A 17507-nucleotide genomic window follows, 5' to 3' on the forward strand; every position below is an offset into this window, starting at 1 on the left:
ACTGAACTTGGGTGTAAGTCATACTGCCCACTTTCTTCCCCACAACCCCTGTTCTGCACACAGAGCAGATGTCTGGCCTCAGCCAGCTTTCCCCATTCACCTGTAGGAGAATTCACCCCATGTCCCTGTCAGCACTGAAGAGCACACAGTCTTAAGCCAACGATGATGCTTTGGCTGTGCCCTCTTGAAGAGGCACACCAGGCCCGCAGGGAGATGTGGCCCTGACAGTCTCTGACCCTGCCTGTTTCGTTCCCCTGTCCGCACAGAAAGACAGGCAGCTCTTGTACGGCAGAAAGGATGCTGCATATGAAAAGTCACACTTGGGCCACCCTGATGAGCCAAACACAGTCCACAGAGCTTGGTAGCGTAGCCTGCAGCCCCTCTCCCTTTAGTACCAAGCTGCAGCCCATGCAGACTGCAGTTGTTGGCGTGTAGCGTTCCAAGATCAGGATGCAGCAGGACAGGGTCACATCAGTAGCCGATCCCAGGGCACACCGGTTGGGTCAATTTTATGCAAATTAGCTGCAGGCTTTGGGCATCCAGCAAACTGCCAGGAGGGACCCCAATCCACTCAAGTACTTGAACACTTTCAGTTGCTTAACATCTACGTATTTAAATGCTCTGGTGAATAGGATCGCTTACCGATTCAGCCACACACCCCTATTCCGCAAAGCAGTTCAGCCTTTCAATTAACTTTAGTCACATGCTTCAATGCCATGGAAGACAGTGAGACTGATGCACATGATTAAGAGCTGTGTCAAACCAAGGCTGCAAATAGGTGAAGTTTGCGGGCCCAATCTCTAAAGTTATCACAGAGCTGATTGTAAAATGCATGTTGCATAACAATAGTTTGAACCTGGCTATTATGTCACTTGCCACTGTAAAATGCAAGTTGTATGACTCACTGTGGACTTTTCCTGATTTACTTCTGCTCCGTGTACATCAGTATCCGCAAGTACCTTGCATTAGAACAGCAGCACACTTAGGGTAGTACATGGTCTTGGAGCCACTCCTAAATACATGTGATTGATTTGATGCAAGTAAATAAAACGTAAAGCACTTCCTGCGTGACCAGGTTACCTCAACCTACAAGGCTCCATTACGTACACAGAGTAACCGTAAGGGTTTAAATTGCACATTTACAGTGACTGCTCCCAAATACTTTTCAGAGACATAACACCACCATCTAGTTTGGAATGCTATGGGATTCTGTCCAGCAAATGTGCTATTTGCAGCTCATAAGAACTTTCACTTACACACAGCCCTTTTCATCTCCCCCTCTCAAAGCACTTTTCAAACAACATAATGAATTAAGTTTCCTAAGAACTCTGTGAAAGTTATATACACCAGGTCCAAGAGATGACAAGCGATTCACCCCAAGGCCAGAAAGTCAGTCGGTGGCAAAGCTGATGCTGGAGAACTCAGGAGTTTGGCTCCCAGTTACGTGTTCTAACCACTAGATACTTCTCTCTCTCTCACCCAAACATCTTTCCGAACCAAAGCACACATATCCATTCCAATGCTGCAAGGAATAAGATACAACCTTTAAGGGTTAGATTCTGTCTTCCTCGGGTCTCCAACAACTGTCACAGGCAAGAAACACGCAGCCCAGAATCCCCTGACAATTGAAAGGTGACTAACCAAATAGTAAACTGCTACTTCAGAACAGCAAAGAGACAGTACCACCCCTTTCTCTTCAAAGGAGTTTCAGAGGCAATACTTATCCTCTTAAGGAAGGTGGTCACCTCTACACTATCACAACACACTGCTCTTTCATTGTATCTCAAGCCGGGTGGATAGAAATCAAGTTTGTTTGTTCGATTGTTTGGGGGGTCGGGGGGTGGGGGGAAATCTGATTTTTTTTAAAGTTTATTTCAATTAGAATAGTCATTTAAATTATAAAAAGAACAGGAGTACTTGTGGCACCTTAGAGACTAATCAATTTATTAGAGCTTGCACGAAAGCTTATGCTCTAATAAACTGGTTAGTCTCTAAGGTGCCACAAGCACTCCTGTTCTTTTTGCAGCTACAGACTAACACAGCTGCTACTCTGAAACCATTTAAATTATAAGTTTTTCTTTTTAAAAATAAACCTGTTTAAAATTAAATCTGAATTTAATACAAAATATATTAAGGGCTAAAAGCTTAGTGTAGTCTCTTAAAACATTTACATAAAAATAAATATGCTGAATCCATATGTCTCTATCAAAACCTTTGAGTTAGAATTAAACTCTGCTTTTCTGTATGAAGAAAGAGTCGGGGAAAAACCCATCTAACTTTTGAAGTCAAGCTCTATAAATATGGCACAACAGATCAGTCTAAATAACTTAGACTGTCTTATTTTCAAGAGACAGGTGAGTAGGAACTTACGCTCTAGTCACTTTCATTTAGGCATATTTGAAAATTTTCCAAGGCTGACCTGAAATAATCAGTTTAATTCCCTGACCACAGTTAATCCCTCCATTTAGTTGAAAATGTGAAACACGTTTTGATATGTTTATGTATCAAAACGTTTAATGTTTTTTTGTTTAATGAACATAAGCTTTATATGCTTTTTGTTTAATTAAATTCCAGTCACCATCCTAATGCTGCTTGACACTTCATTCGCTATTTTCTAACATACTAAAAACAAACATTAATAAGAATCTGAAAATATTAAGCTGTATAATTGCTTAAATAAACGTGACTAGTTACATAGTGTACCCTCCTAGATAGCAAAAAGATGCACCAAATCTAGTGTAAAGACTCTATTTAGTTGTAAATCCTGTTGTAATGGTTATCTCAACCAATGAGAAAGCACCCTTCTTTTAAAAGTAACTGCAGTACAAATGGAAAAGTTGATTAAAATCGATTATTTAAATCACCAAATGGAAAGTCTTGATTTAAATCACCTTGATCCATCCCCCAGGCACAAGGCTATTTCTCAATATACAGCTGTGGTTCGCTGGCTTCAAACTCCTTTACATTCTGCTCCAAACTCTCCTTAATAACCGACGCCTCATTAGAAAGGACAAAATTATTGAATGGCAACCCGAGCTGAGAGAAAGCACTTGATGCCTGGATCACACGGACCTGGGATTAATAACAGTCATTTCCGCACATCTCCTATAGTTAATCAAGTTCATTAATTAGAGAGAGCACAATAAAGAATCGCTTTTTAATTTCACTGACCATCCCCTTGCTCTGGTGTTATAGCAAAGAGTAAACATGAGTCCCTAGTGTGCCTTTTCTACACCATCCATTTATTTTTAAATACACCCCGCCATGCCTCTCCTGTATTTAAGATATGAATAACCAAATTGATATACCAAGGTGCACGCGGCACCCCATCAGAACGAATAGGCAGTTAAGTGACTGGCCCCATCCTGCGGAGTGCTGAGCAGCCCGGGGCAGTGCAGAAGGTGCTCACCTCCCACTGACGGAATTGCTGCCTCAGTGAGCACTGATGGCCCTCAGCACCTTGCAGGATCCAGCCCTATAAACATCAATATCAAACCAACTCCTAAGAGGACGGCTGGTGGGGTCTGGCACAGGCCCTCGGATCCATTCACGCAACTGCACAGACTGTGATGGAAACTTATTGTGTTACTGCCCCCTGTGCGCCTCCTCATGGCTGGGTAGAGTGCTGCAGCCGATCTGCCTCGGTTTCCCTGGCAGGGTTTCCAGCCCACTCTGACGAGTTTCCAGCTCTGCACTCTGGCCAGGTTACTATAATGCACCCTCCTCGCCCTGTTTCCAAAGTCACGGTTCCAAAAACGAACTCAAAATAAAAGGAGTTAGTATCCCTGTTGGGCTTAAATCTCAGCCCTTTAGAGGTTGTTTGTCCATCCTCAGAGCTCAGCTCTGAGACCCCACCCTGCTGTGACCCGGCTTTACTGCCACTGGCAGGTCCCTGACAAACCCAAATAGCCCCGTCAGGATTGCCTTCCTGCAGGGAAGCTATGACTGGCCATGGCCCTACTCAGCTCTTGGCTCCAGCCAGGTTTCTCTCCCCAAGCTAGAGCAGCTGGTCTGCTCTCCTTCCTGGCCAGCTGCACTTGAGCGAGCTCACCTCTTTCCAGCCCCTTCTCACAGGTCTGACGCCTGCTATAGGTGTAGGGCTGGGCGTTGGCCCTTTCCAGCGCACGCAGGGTTTGTATGCCCCATCCCAGAGCTTCCCGCTAGTAGCTCAGGGCAGGATATGGCCCTGAGCATTAGGGATGGGGAGACAAGAATGGACACAAGAAACAGACAAGTGCACACGGAACCTTTCCATTCCCTCTGGCAGCACTTTCCACTAGAGAAGGACCTGACCGTAAACACAAACCCCCAAGCTGGAGGAAGTCCTGATCCTGATCCAGGTTTCATGGCTGGATACTGCTCTTCATGCTGGCCTGGGGCCAAACCCCAGCACTTACACCCCACAGAAGCCAGGGAATCAGAGGCTGTGGTTTAGACCCACCTTTAGCACAAACCCAAGGGCAACGAGCAGGGAGATGTTAGGGGAAAGTTCCACTCCGCAGGCCTTCCACAGCTAGGCCCTGGGCGCCTACATCACACAAGGCCCCTACAGCCACCACCCTTTCACCCCTTACACCATGCAAGATCCCCCTGCCCATCACCCTAGCCAACCCCCCACTCTACTCCCACCCCATAGCATGGAAGACCCCCATGGCCACGCCCCTACCATGCAAGGACCTTATGCCCAACCACCATACCCAGCCCCCCATACTACCCTGCCCCATACCATGCAAGGTCCCCATGCCCAACCGCCCTACCCAGCCCCCACCCTACCAGGCCCCCCAATGCCCATCATGCTCCCCCACAGCATCCAAGGCTCCCAAGACACCACCCTTCTCTCGGCTTCTAATCATGTTGACTGCTCAAGCAAACTCTTTGAAAGGGAGGATGCCCTAGAGACAGACCTATGCCATGAAGTCTGGGCAAGGGGTGTTGCATTCAGGGGTTCCATGCCCAGACCATCTCCAGAGTGTACACCACCCTGGATTGTTTAGAACAATCCTATACTCTTTTCTCAGTCCGCTTTGTTACGATGATGGAGCATTTGTATATGGCACCATACGCGCAGGTGACATCATCCAGAGACACTAAAGGCATGGCCCCTGCCCCAAGAGCATGCAATCTCCACCCTTCTTCAAAACAGCCTGGTCCCGTTTTCCAGAGCAGGAGGGAACGCACCCCTGAGGAAGCGCCATTCTCTCCCAGTGAAGTCTGGAATGAGCAAAACAGGGGAAACGTGACAAAACTTCCATTGGAGCAGCAGTAACAGCCCAGTGGAAATTTCACACGCAGCCGTAACCAAGGGTGACTTCTTCGAGAGAAACGTCATGTCCTGTGAAGGGCCTCATCAGTGCCCTGGTGAAATGATGGATTGGGCACAGAAGGGGAGGAAAATAGGTTTCATTTTACAAATACTCCTAGAGTCGAATAATCGGACAGGAAAGTTTGGTTGTTTTAACCAATTAACCCCCATTTAAAAAAAACAAAACAAGCCTCCAAAAACCAGCATGGGCCAATCTCCCATTTAGAGGCAATCAATGGCCCACAGGCATAGCAATCCACCTGCCTGGAGCTTCATTGGTTTGAACCAAGCTCTGTGTGGGTGCAGAAATCCACCCACATGCTGCTGATTGCCGGAGCAGGGCCCAAGAGTCTGGAAGCTGACCCTGTGAGGTCATGGGGAATGGAGGGATGGGACCGCAGCTCCTTTAGGGTGCTGAGCACCCACACATCCAATTGAATTCAGAGCTCAGTTTCCCTGAGGATAAAGCCACAGCACAGCTCCCTATGACACGGCACCAGGGAAACACAGCTAGATGGCTTCAGAAGTTACTTTAGAAAAGGAAACTGGAGTCAAAAAATCATTTAATCTATGGATACAGGGAATTATTTCCATAAAAGCAAATATCCCAGCATCATTGTGGAAGCCTAAAATTCGACATGCAGCCGAATACCGTAAATACTGTTACCAGGGTTCTTCGAATTATAGACAAGCATTATAGCTATTTCTGTACATTTCCATTCATCCTCAATTTGTTTGTCTCACTAACAAAAAACAAAAGATGCCCCATGTGCAGCACCCACTGGGAGCCGCCATGCCAGATGCACAGAGGAGATGCTGATTTCCAGGGAAGTGCACACTCAGAAGAAGAGAGCACAATACTTCTTTTTAGGATGTTAGCTTTACAAGCGATGCTCCAGGCACACTCTCGGGCTCCAGGCAGTCGACACTATTAACAGACAGAAGGAAACAGCAGCAGCAGAGGTTAACACCAGCTGAAAGAGTCGGTGGCAAAATCAGGCCATCTGTGCAAACAGCCAATGCATGCTCTTTAAAGACAACTGTAGGATTTGGAAGGCAGTGGGAAAGCCAAGCCGATTCTAAGGAGAGGCAGTGTGTAGAACTGCCTCAGTGCTGGAGACCACATAGTGCATTTTCCCTGGGGAGCAGCCTTGTAACAAGACACTTTAAGTGTATTCATTTGTCATTTATTTTTCCCCCAACTTGTCTGTAAAGCTTGCTTCACTTCATAACACTTAGCACTTGCAGAGCTCCTTACATAGTCAAGGTTCTTCACAAACACTGACTGACTAAATCTTGCAGCAAATCTATAAACGAGGTAAGCATCACTCCCACTGGAAAACTGGCACAGACAGATTGTGTGATTTGCCCAAGGCATACAGCAAATCCGTGGCAGAGATGAGTATAAAATGCAGACATTCTGATGCTCAGTTTAGTAGGCCGTCCTGCCCGCCAGCTGGTGTTTGTTTTCCTGCTGCTGTCCATAATATGCAACTTTTCTAGGGATGCTGGCAACTGTGGAAGAACCCAATCCAAGATTCGGGGCTCTCTCCAGGCAAAAAGCACTGCCTGCAAGCGGACATACATATAGGGCCACAGTGGATGTCCCTCCCTTGACTTCTGTAGGCTTTGGATCAGAGATCCATAGGAAGCACGTACAGGAATCCTGCAGATCAATTCAGCCAGCACTCAAGCCTCATACAGAAAAGCACGGAGAACTGCAGCTACTAGCTGAAAATTAAACTCTCAAAGCCACAGAAAATCAGTTTGGTCAATGGGGCTCTTAAGTTCTTAATTAGGTGGCAGGGAATAATGCTTGGGAATGGCAGGGAATAATCAAGTCTATTATACTCTCTAGGATGAAGTGTTCCCTATTATGACATATCAAGGTATATTTTATTTGAGCTCTTCTGCAGAAACCCTCGTTTATAAAAGACTCATCAAACTGTAACAGGTTCCTTGCCTCCTCCAGCATTTTGAAAGGAATTTCTGGCTCCAGTGGATATGCAGTTTTCCCCCAGTCATGGTGACAGGCCACACTGGCAGCAAGATTCATCATAAGGGCAACCACTGTTAAATGTCACATTTCACTCAGATTCTCCACCTCACTGATCCAGAGCAGGGAAAGAGGGATCTCCCGCCCAAGCTAGGAGAACAGCTTCGGATCACAGCTGCGAAGCAAGCAAGCCTAAAGCGCTTTGGGCATTGGAAGACAGAAAACGTGGGAAACATTGCTCCGTGATACTGCACAGACAACAAGCCTTCTTATGAGGATAATTATTGCTTCCACCACAACTAATTTTGGGCCTGATCCAATATCCACTGAAGTCAACAGGTCTCTTCCCATAGACTTCAAAGGGCATTAGATCAAGCTCTTTACTGCAAAGCTCTGACATGGCCTATTTGGTGTTTTGGGGCAACAATTTAGAACTTGAATCATTACCTCTTTCAAGCCACATTCTTCACCCAAAACCCTCACTGACATTCACTGGGAGATTTGTGCAGACACTCAAAGGAGAATACGCATGGTCTTTAATAATGATAAAAAGAAAAGGAGGACTTGTGGCACCTTAGAGACTAACCAATTTATTTGAGCATGAGCTTTCGTGAGCTACAGCTCACTATGCTCAAATAAATTGGTTAGGCTCTAAGGTGCCACAAGTTCTCCTTTTCTTTTTGCGAATACAGACTAACACGGCTGTTACTCTGAAACCTGTCATTTAATAATGGTGTTATTGTATCACCTGTAGGAATTGGCACTACGGTTTGGGGAAGAGAGCGTTATCTAGAGGTGAAAACAGACAACAGGGGAGCACGGTAGGGAACATGAAAAGAAAACAACACCTTTCTTCTTACAGCCTCTCCTCCATAGTGCTCAATGAAACTACTCCTAAGGCCTGGTTGAATTTAGGTCGAATTTAGCAGCGTTATCTCGATTTAACCCTGCACCAGTCCACAGGACGAAGCCCTTTTTTTCAACTTAAAGGGCTCTTAAAATCGATTTCTTTACTCCACCCCCGACAAGGGGATTAGCGCTGAAATCGGCCTTGCCAGGTCGAATTTGGGGTACTGTGGATGCAATTCTATGGTATTGGCCTCCGGGAGCTAACCCAGAGTGCTCAGTTGTGACCACTCTGGACAGAGCTCTCAACTCAGATGCACTGGCCAGGTATACAGGAAAAGGCCCGTGAACTTTTGAATCTCATTTCCTGTTTGGCCAGCATGGCGAGCTCACCTGCACAGGTCACCATGCAGAGCTCATCATCACAGGAGACCATGCAGTCCCAGAATCGCCGAAGAGCTCCAGCATGGACTGAATGGGAGGTATGGGATCTGATCGCTGTATGGGGCGATGAATCCGTGCTGGCAGAACTCCAGTCGAAAAGATGAAATGCCAAAATATTTGAAAAAATCTCCAGCGGCATGAAGGACAGAGGCTATAACAGGGACCCGCAGCAGTGCCGCATGGAAATTAAGGAGCTCAGGCAAGCCTACCAAAAAACCAGAGAGGCAAACAGCCACTCCAGAGCCCCAGACATGCCGCTTCTATGATGAGCTGCATGCCATTCTAGGGGGTGCAGCCAAACTACCCCAACCCTGTGCTTTGACTCTGTCCAAGGAGTGGGAGCCAACACAGAAGCGGGTTTTGGGGGCGAGGAAGATGAGGAGGAGGTTGTAGATAGCTCACAGCAAGGAAGCGGAGAAACCGGTTTCCCCAACAGCCAGAATCTGTTTATCACCCTGGACCTTGACTCAGTACCCCCCGAACCCACCCAAGGCAGGCTCCCAGACCCTGAAGGCAGAGAAGGGACCTCTGGTGAGTGTACCTTTGTAAATGTTATACATGGTTTAAAAGCAAGCGTGTTTAATGATTAATTTGCCCTAGCATTCGCGGCCAGTACAGCAACTGGAAAAGTCTGTTAACGTCCCTGGAGAATTTCCGCTCCATCCCCAGACACATCTCCATAAAGCTCTCCTGGATGTATTCCCAAAGCCTTTGCAAAAGGTTTCTGGGGAGGGGAGCCTTATTCTGTCCTCCATGGTAGGACACTTTACCACGCCAGGCCAGTAGCACATAGTCGGGAATCATTGTAGAACAAAGCATTGCATCGCATGGTCCTGGTGTTTGCTGGCATTCAAACAACATCCGTTCTTTATCTCTCTGTGTTACCTTCAGGAGAGTGATATCATTCATGGTTACCTGGTTGAAATAGGGTGGTTTTAGTAAGCGGACATTCAGAAGTGCCCATTCCTACTGGGCTGTTTGCCTGTGGCTGAACTGTTTCCCCGCTGTAAGCCACGCGGTGGGGGGGAGGGGTGAAGCGATCATCCCAGAGAATTGGGTGTGCGGGGGGCTAGGGGGGTTAGTTGGGTTTCTGCTGCACGTGAACCCGGAAACCGCAGCCCCTCCTTTTAAATTGCCAACCAATTGTTAAAGTCCAACCCAATGGCTACTTCGCATGGCAAATGAGGGCGCTGCTGTTTGAAACCATTCCCACATGTTATGAAGGTTAAAGAAGCCAAAAGACTGTGGCTTACCATGGTTGCCTGCAAGCCGAATTCTGCTGCCTGGCCCTGCGTGAGTGATCTCTCACACCAAACCGGCATACCCTCAATAAGAGGCAAAATACGACCTTGTAATGAAAGCACATGTGCTATGTAATATTAACAGCAAGGTTTACCGTGAAAGAGTGTACCCATTGTTCTATAAAATGTGTCTTTTTAACTACCACTCTCCCTTATTTTTTCCCTCCACCAGCTGCATATGTTTCTCCTTCCCAGAGGCTAGCAAAGATTAGAAGGCGAAAAAACACACTCGCAATGAAATGTTCTCTGACCTCATGCTGTCCTCCCACACTGACAGAGCACAGCAAAACACGTGGAGGCAGACAATCTCAGTGTGCAGGAAAACACAATATGACTACGAGGAGAGGAGGCGGGCTGAAGATGGTAGGTGGAGCCAGCTTGCTGAAAGAAGGCAGAAGTCAATGCTCAGGCTGCTGGAGGATCAAACTCATATGCTCAAGCGTATGGTTGAGCTGCAGGAAAGGCAGCAGGAGCACAGACTGCCGCTACAGCCCCTGTGTAACCAACTGCCCTCCTCACCAGGTTCCATAGCCTCCTCACCCGGACGCCCAAGAACGAGGTGGGGGGGCGGCCTCTGGCCACCCAGCCACTCCACCCCAGAGGATTGCCCAAGCAATAGAAGGCTGGCATTCAATAAGTTTTAGAGTGCTGTGTGGACTTGTCCTTCCCTCCTCCACCACCCCACCCGGTGCTTCCTTCCTCCACCACCCCACCCGGGCTACCTTGGCAGTTATCCCCCTATTTGTGTCATGAATAAATAAAGAATGCATGAATGTGAAGCAACAATGACTTTATTGCTTCTGCAAGCAGTAATTAAAGGAGGGTGGAGAGGGTGCTTAGCTTACAAGAAAGTAGAGTGAACCCGGGGGGGGGGGGGTTTCCATCAAGGAGAAACAAACAGAACTTTCACACTGTAGCCTGGCCATTCCTGAAACTGGTTTTCAAAGCTTCTCTGATGCACACTGCACCCTCCTGTACTCTTCTAACCGCCCTGGTGTCTGGCTGTGCGTAATCAGCGGCCAGGCGATTTGCTTCAATCTCCCACCCCGCCATAAACGTCTCCCCCTTACTCTCACAGATATTGTGGAGCACACAGCAAGCAGTAATAACAACGGGAATGTTCGTTTCGCTGAGGTCTAACCATGTCAGTAAACTGCGCCAGCGCGCTTTTAAATGCCCAAATGCACATTCTACCACCATTCTGCACTTGTTCAGCCTATAGTTGAAGAGCTCCTTACTACTGTCCAGGCTGCCTGTGTATGGCTTCATGAGCCATGGCATTAAGGGGTAGGCTGGGTCCTTAAGGATAACTATAGGCATTTCAACATCCCCAACTGTTATTTTCTGGTCTGGAAAGTAAGTCCCTTGCTGCAGCTGTTGAAACAGACCAGAGTTCCTAAAGATGCGAGTGTCACATACCTTTCCTGGCCATCCCACGTTGATGTTGGTGAAAAGTCCCTTGTGATCCACCAGTGCTTGCAGCACCATTGAAAAGTACCCCTTTCGGTTTATGTACTCACCGCCTTGGTGCTCCGGTGCCAAGATAGGGATATGGGTTCCGTCTATTGCCCCACCACAGTTGGGGAATCCCATTGCAGCAAAGCCAACCACTATGACCTGCACATTTCCCAGAGTCACTACCCTTGATAGCAGCAGCTCAGTGATTGCGCTGGCTACCTGCATCACAGCAGCCCCCACAGTAGATTTGCCCACTCCAAATTGATTCCCGACTGACCGGTAGCTGTCTGGCGTTGCAAGCTTCCACAGGGCTATCGCCACTCGCTTCTCAACTGTGAGGGCTACTCCTCTTGGTATTCTTGCGCTTCAGGGCAGGGGAAAGCAAGTCACAAAGTTCCATGAAAGTGCCCTTACACATGTGAAAGTTTCGCAGGCACTGGGAATCGTCCCAGACCTGCAACACTATGCGGTACCACCAGTCTGTGCTTGTTTCCCGGGCCCAGAATCAGCGTTCCACGCCATGAACCTGCCCAATTGACACCATGATGTGCACACTGCAGGGGCCTGTACTTTGTGAGAAGTCTATGTTCATGTCCTCATTACTCTCGTCACCGTGCTGCAGTCGCCTCCTCCTCGCCTGGTTTCGCTTTTCTTGCAGATTATGGTTCTGCATATCCTGCTGGATAATGCATGCGGTGTTTATAGTGCTCGTAATTGCAGCGGTGATCTGAGCAGGCTCCATGTTCCCAGTGCTATGGCGTCTGCACTGAAAAAAGGCGCGAAACGATTGTCTGCCATTGCTCTGACGGAGGGAGGGGTGACTGACAACATGGTTTACCGGGTTGGCTTACATGGAATTAAAATCAACAAAGGTAGTGGCTTTGCATCAAGGAGAAATAGAATGGCCCCCTCAAGGATAGAACTCAAAACCCTGGGTTTAGCAGGCCGTTGATTTCACGGAGAGAGGGAGGAAGGGGGGGAGAAAATGAATACAAAACAAATCTGGTCTATTTCTTGTTTTGATCCACTTCATCTATCTTTATACATCTTGCTGGCAGCAGACGGTGCAGTATGACTGCTAGCCATCGTCATCTCCTGGGTGCTCGGCAGAAGACGGTGCAGTATGACTGCTGGCCGTCGTCTTCTGGCTGCTCATTAGAAGACAGTGCAGTACGACTGCTGGCAGGACTGAATCGCCAGGAGACGAAACTTAAAAGGGAAATGACCTGGCTGAGTCACTCCCATGTTTGCCCAGGCACCCCGACCAACCTCACCGAGGTTGGCTAAAAGAGCACCCTGGAGTACGGCGACAATGGCTACCAGTCATACTGCATCGTCTGCTGCCAAAAGGCAATGAGCTGCTGCTGTGTAGCAATGCAGTACTGCATCTGCCAGCACCCAGGAGACATACGGTGACGGTGAGCTGAGCGGGCTCCATACTTGCCGTGGTATGGCGTCTGCACGGGTAAGCCAGGAAAAAAGGCACAAAACGATTGTCAGCCGTTGCTTTCACAGAGGGAGGGAGGGAGGGAAGGGGGACCTGACAATATGTACCCAGAACCACCCGCGACAATGTTTTTGCCCCATCAGGCACTGGGATTTCTACCCAGAATTCAAATGGGCGGTGGAGACTGCGGGAACTGTGGGTTAGCCACCCACAGTGCAACGCTCCGGAAGTCGACGGTTGCCTCGGTACTGTGGACGCACTCCGCCTACTAAATGCACTTAGAGCATGTGGGGGGGGGGGGAGACACAATCGACTGTATAAAAACGCTTTCTACAAAACCGACTTCTATAAATTTGACCTAATTTCATAGTGTAGACATACCCTAAGACAGCTACAAGTCACACAACCTGCCTTCTTGGCTTCAATGGGAAATGCCTCTCCAGCAGACGCCAGTGAAAGGGAAGGAAAACAACAACAACAGGACAAAAAAAAGAAAGGCAGAAAACAACACAGAACAAGAGTAGAAAGGGTGCATTTTTACACAGAAGAACCCACACACACACACACACACAACAATTCTAGGGAATAAGAGGAAGCTACTGCCATACAGAGAAAACCTGAGCAACTTTCCCTTAGGTGGCACTGATCACTCCCATTGCAAAGTACATCTTGTCTATGCGTCTTGCAGACCTCAAGAAACAAAGACCTTAGAAACAAATCCAGTTTGGTGTGGATAGGTCCGTTTTCACTTTCATCTTGAAAACTGATTAGCACATCACTTCCATAAAACAAAAAGTCTCAAAAGTTCCCATAGCACTTTGATCTTTTATTGTCACCCAATACCTCAGGAAATTGTGAACCAGTTTACAGACCAATTTGTTTCCTTTTAAGAATTCCCCAAACCAGGGTCAGCCCCACTATGGCCTTTTACTTCTGAAGCCACTCTTCTTTCTGCTTTTGTTTCAGTGCCCCAGAGCAGTGGTTCTCAACCAGAAGTACGTACCCCTGCGGGTTCGCAGAGGTCTTCCAGGGGATACATCAGCTCATCTAGATAATTGCCTAATTTTTCAAAAGGCTGCATAAAAAGCACTAGCAAAGTCAGTACAAACTAAAATTTCATGCAATGACTTGTTTATACTGCTCTATAGACTATACACAGAAATAGAAGTACAATATTTATATTCCAATGGATTTATTTTATAATTCTATGGTCAAAATGAGAAAGTCAGCAATAGTGCGCTGTGCCACTTTTGTATTTTAGGTCTGATTTTGTAAGCAAGTTGTTTTTAAGTGCAGTGAAATTTGGTGGTTCAGTAGTCTGAAAAGATTGAGAACCACTGCCCCAGAGGACAGAGAACATTGCTCTCTGCCTGTCTTTTCACTTGCTCAAACCAACCAGTGACAGTGCTGTCTCTCAGTTAACACCTGATTGGAAAAGACTTTCAGTTGAGGGGCATTGGGTAAGAGAGTATATTAATAATTCCCTGTTTGTACATAGCACCTTCCATCCTTGAAGATCCCAAGGTAATTTCTACAAGCCTTAATCAAACAGGAGCTAAATTCCATCAACTGGTATGTAGCAAAACAGTAAGATATAACCGAAGCTGCCGATTGTTTGAGTTTTTTGTATTGTAAAGAAAGAGCTAAGAATCTTTGAGACAAAAGGCTGATAGGTCAAAATACCCAGAGACTTGTGGATGCTTTAAAGAGCTCTTTAAACATGAACTTTTGGAAAGTGAAATGGGAACGTCTTACACCAGCCACTCTTATTTTGGACTCCAAAGCTATCACTGGAAGCAATAAAAGAGAGAAAGATGCTTTCTGAAGGCTTCTACGTTGCACCAAGTTTAGTTTGCAAATGAAACAACTGGGTGAAGTCCCAACACTTCTACAAGTTTTTGGACATGACCACCCAACAGTTGCTGAGTTTCTGAACCCTTGCCCATAAAGTCATGCGATAGAAGCTCGACCTGGAGAAGCTGCGTTACCGATTACCCAGTCCATGCCACCTACCAAGGAGAGATTGCTTCCCATTTATTAGCATTTAATCCTGCCTAGTTTTAAATGAAAAGGAGGACTTGTGGCACCTTAGAGACTAACACATTTATCTGAGCATAAGCTTTCGTGAACTACAGCTCACTTCATCGGATGCATTCAAGTAGCTCACGAAAGCTTATGCTCAAATAAATGTGTTAGTCTCCAAGGTGTCACAAGTACACCTTTTCTTTTTGCGGATACAGACTAACACAGCTGCTACTCTGAAACCTAGTTTTAAATGGTTTTCCAATGCCTCATTTGCCAAGACCTTGCTAGGATGATCTTTCCCATTTAAACCCTCCCCACAAGACCCTATGCTAGACCCCAACCTTGTTTCCATCCTATGCTCCAACCTCCAGAGCCACCTCACTCACCTGTCGCAGGTGTTTCAGCAGATCAGTCGCCTCCTCCTGTTTCCCTTGCTTCACTAGCAGCAGCATGTCCTGGATCATACTGATCCGCCGGTGATAAGGGGGCAAGTTCCCACCACTCTTCCCAAACTTATCACTGGACTTCACCATGAAGGAAGCTAGGAAGTCTCCCCGGTCCCTAGCTGGCATCTTCTTGCGGGAGCCTGGATTGTGTGACTGGGGGCTCTCCCCTGCACCGGGAGGCTGGCATCCTTTGGTCTGCTTGGTGCCCATGGTATAGCCAAGCCACCAGGAGCCTCACCTGAAACGCCTCCCCTGGGCTTCATGCAAAAGCATTTGGTCTCGGTAGCCCCTGGTGGGAAGCGAGGCAGCTGGGCAGCAGATCTCAGCAGCTCCAAGGCAGGGTGCCCTCTCTGTGCCCGCCTCAGTGGAAGTGCAGACCCCCAGCACTCTGAGGGTCGCCCCCGCAGGGACGCAGAGCTGGAGGGCTTCGTTCACCAGACAGAAATACAACCGGCATCGTCCCTCATTGCTGCCAGCAAAAAAAAACAAAAACAAAAACAAAAACCCCACAGGATTGGAAACAAAATCCAGGGAGCTTCTTACCAACGGCCCCAGAGCACCCCAGTGGCCAGGGGCAGGGGGCTGGCCCCAGGGCTCAGGGCAATACTCGGCGGCTTCTCCCCCACGCCTCGCTCACAAGCGGGGGGCTCTCCCCCACGGAGAGCTGGGCACAGCCCGCAGCCCCACGGGCATGAGCCGAGCCGCGAACGCCGCTTCTCCGGGACCGGGGGGAGACGCCGCGGACACGCCGCCCGGCTCCGGGCCGCGGGGTGGTGCGGCTGAGAGCCGTCAGCCCCCGCCCATCCTGCCAGGCCCCCCGCACTGCCCCGGGGCTGGCTCAGTCCTGGCTCCCGGGCAGCGGGGCGCCGCTCCCCATCTCGGCCGGGCCGGAGCCGCCGGGCGCCCGCTCTAGCGGCGGCAGCAACTTCGGGGGACCTGTTGCATGCCCCCGAACAAAGGCGGCGGGCGGGGGCGGCCCCCCTCCGGCAGGAGTCAAGCCCGGGCACCCGCCGGGGCTCCGCAGGGCGCGGCCAGGCGGGGTCCCCGGCCCCCGCCCGGGGCAGGGCGCAGCTCGCTCGGGGACGGAGCCAGGCTGGGGCCGGCCGCTGCACCGCCGGGAGGAGGGAGGGCTCGGCGCGCCGGGGCCGGTCTGCGGGAGGAAGCGGGATCCGGACGGGCTCCTCCTGGCTCCGGCTCCGGCTCTCCCCCTGCTGCCCGGCTGGCTGCGCTGCAGCGGGGAGCGAACGCCGAGCCCCGGGCTGCTCCCCGCGGGGCGGCGGCGGGCGAGAGCCGCGGCCCCGGGGCCAGCCTCCTCCCGGCGCTCCCTGGGACCCGAGAGCGGGCCGTCTCGCCCGCCCGGGAGCCCCCTGCGGGAACCGCTCCCCCCAGGGGCGGAGGTAGGTCCTGGCGCAGCAGGAGTTGTCGAGAGCCCGCAGGCTGCTCCCTGGCCAGGGGGCTGAGCAGTCAGGGCAGGAGAGGCGGTTTCAGGCATTAAAGCAAAGGGAAGCAAAAGACAGAAGGCCGTGAAGGAGATTTAATAAATATTATTATTATTTCCAACAACCCAGCCACGCTTTCCAAACCCAAACAGGTACCCTCCCTTCCCGGGCTGGAGCCTCCTTGCCTGCCAGTTTCTATCATTTATCCCACAAGGATCAGTTCTCGCTCTGGTCCTAATCAAGATCTACATGCACCCAGGCCGGGCACTGGTCCGACAACAGGGACTCGAGCACTAGGTCCGTGACACAGCTCTACCTATCCTTCACCACCTGCAATCACACCACCACGACCACCCCCCACATGGCCCAGGGCTTGGACCAGATCAGCAAAGGGCTGGCGCTGAACCCAGGCAAGAGAGAGGTGATGCTAGTGGGCAGAGGAAAGTATTTTGAGGCATTTGCAGCCACTGCCCAGTCTCCTTTGCCTGAAGGTTCACACCTACAACTGGTCAATTGAGTCAGTAGTCCAGGAGGCTCCTGACTTCCTCGCGGATGCTGAGCTCTCAGCATTACACACCGATGCTACTATGTTTCTACCATCTCCAACTGGCTCGGAGACGCCTTCCCATCCTGACAAACGATGACCTGGCCTCAGTTATTCACGTCTTCATCCGTTCTCGGCTAGACCGCAGCCGTCCAGTATGCCTGGACATGGAGCCCTCAGCACTGTGGAAACTCCACGCAGTACAGACTGCTGCAGAGCATCTCCTCAGCTGCACTGGCTCCTGTGAGCACAGCCAACC

General features: G+C 49.4%; 1 protein-coding gene across 1 annotated transcript in view; it reads right to left on the reverse strand.

Moving 5' to 3' along the window:
• Window positions 1-16546, reverse strand: part of LRRC75A (leucine rich repeat containing 75A) — a 192159-nt gene extending 175613 nt beyond the window's left edge. Inside the window, exon 1 of the mRNA XM_084650816.1 lies at window positions 15206-16546. Within this exon, the coding sequence (XP_084506942.1) occupies window positions 15206-15475 (270 nt within the window). The 5' untranslated portion in view covers window positions 15476-16546. The remainder of the gene's footprint in view (window positions 1-15205) is intronic.
• Between the last annotated feature and the right edge of the window lie 961 nt (window positions 16547-17507).

This window comes from Lepidochelys olivacea, assembly GCF_965140295.1.
Source record: "Lepidochelys olivacea isolate rLepOli2 genome assembly, chromosome: 17".
NCBI classification, from domain to species: Eukaryota; Metazoa; Chordata; order Testudines; family Cheloniidae; genus Lepidochelys; species Lepidochelys olivacea.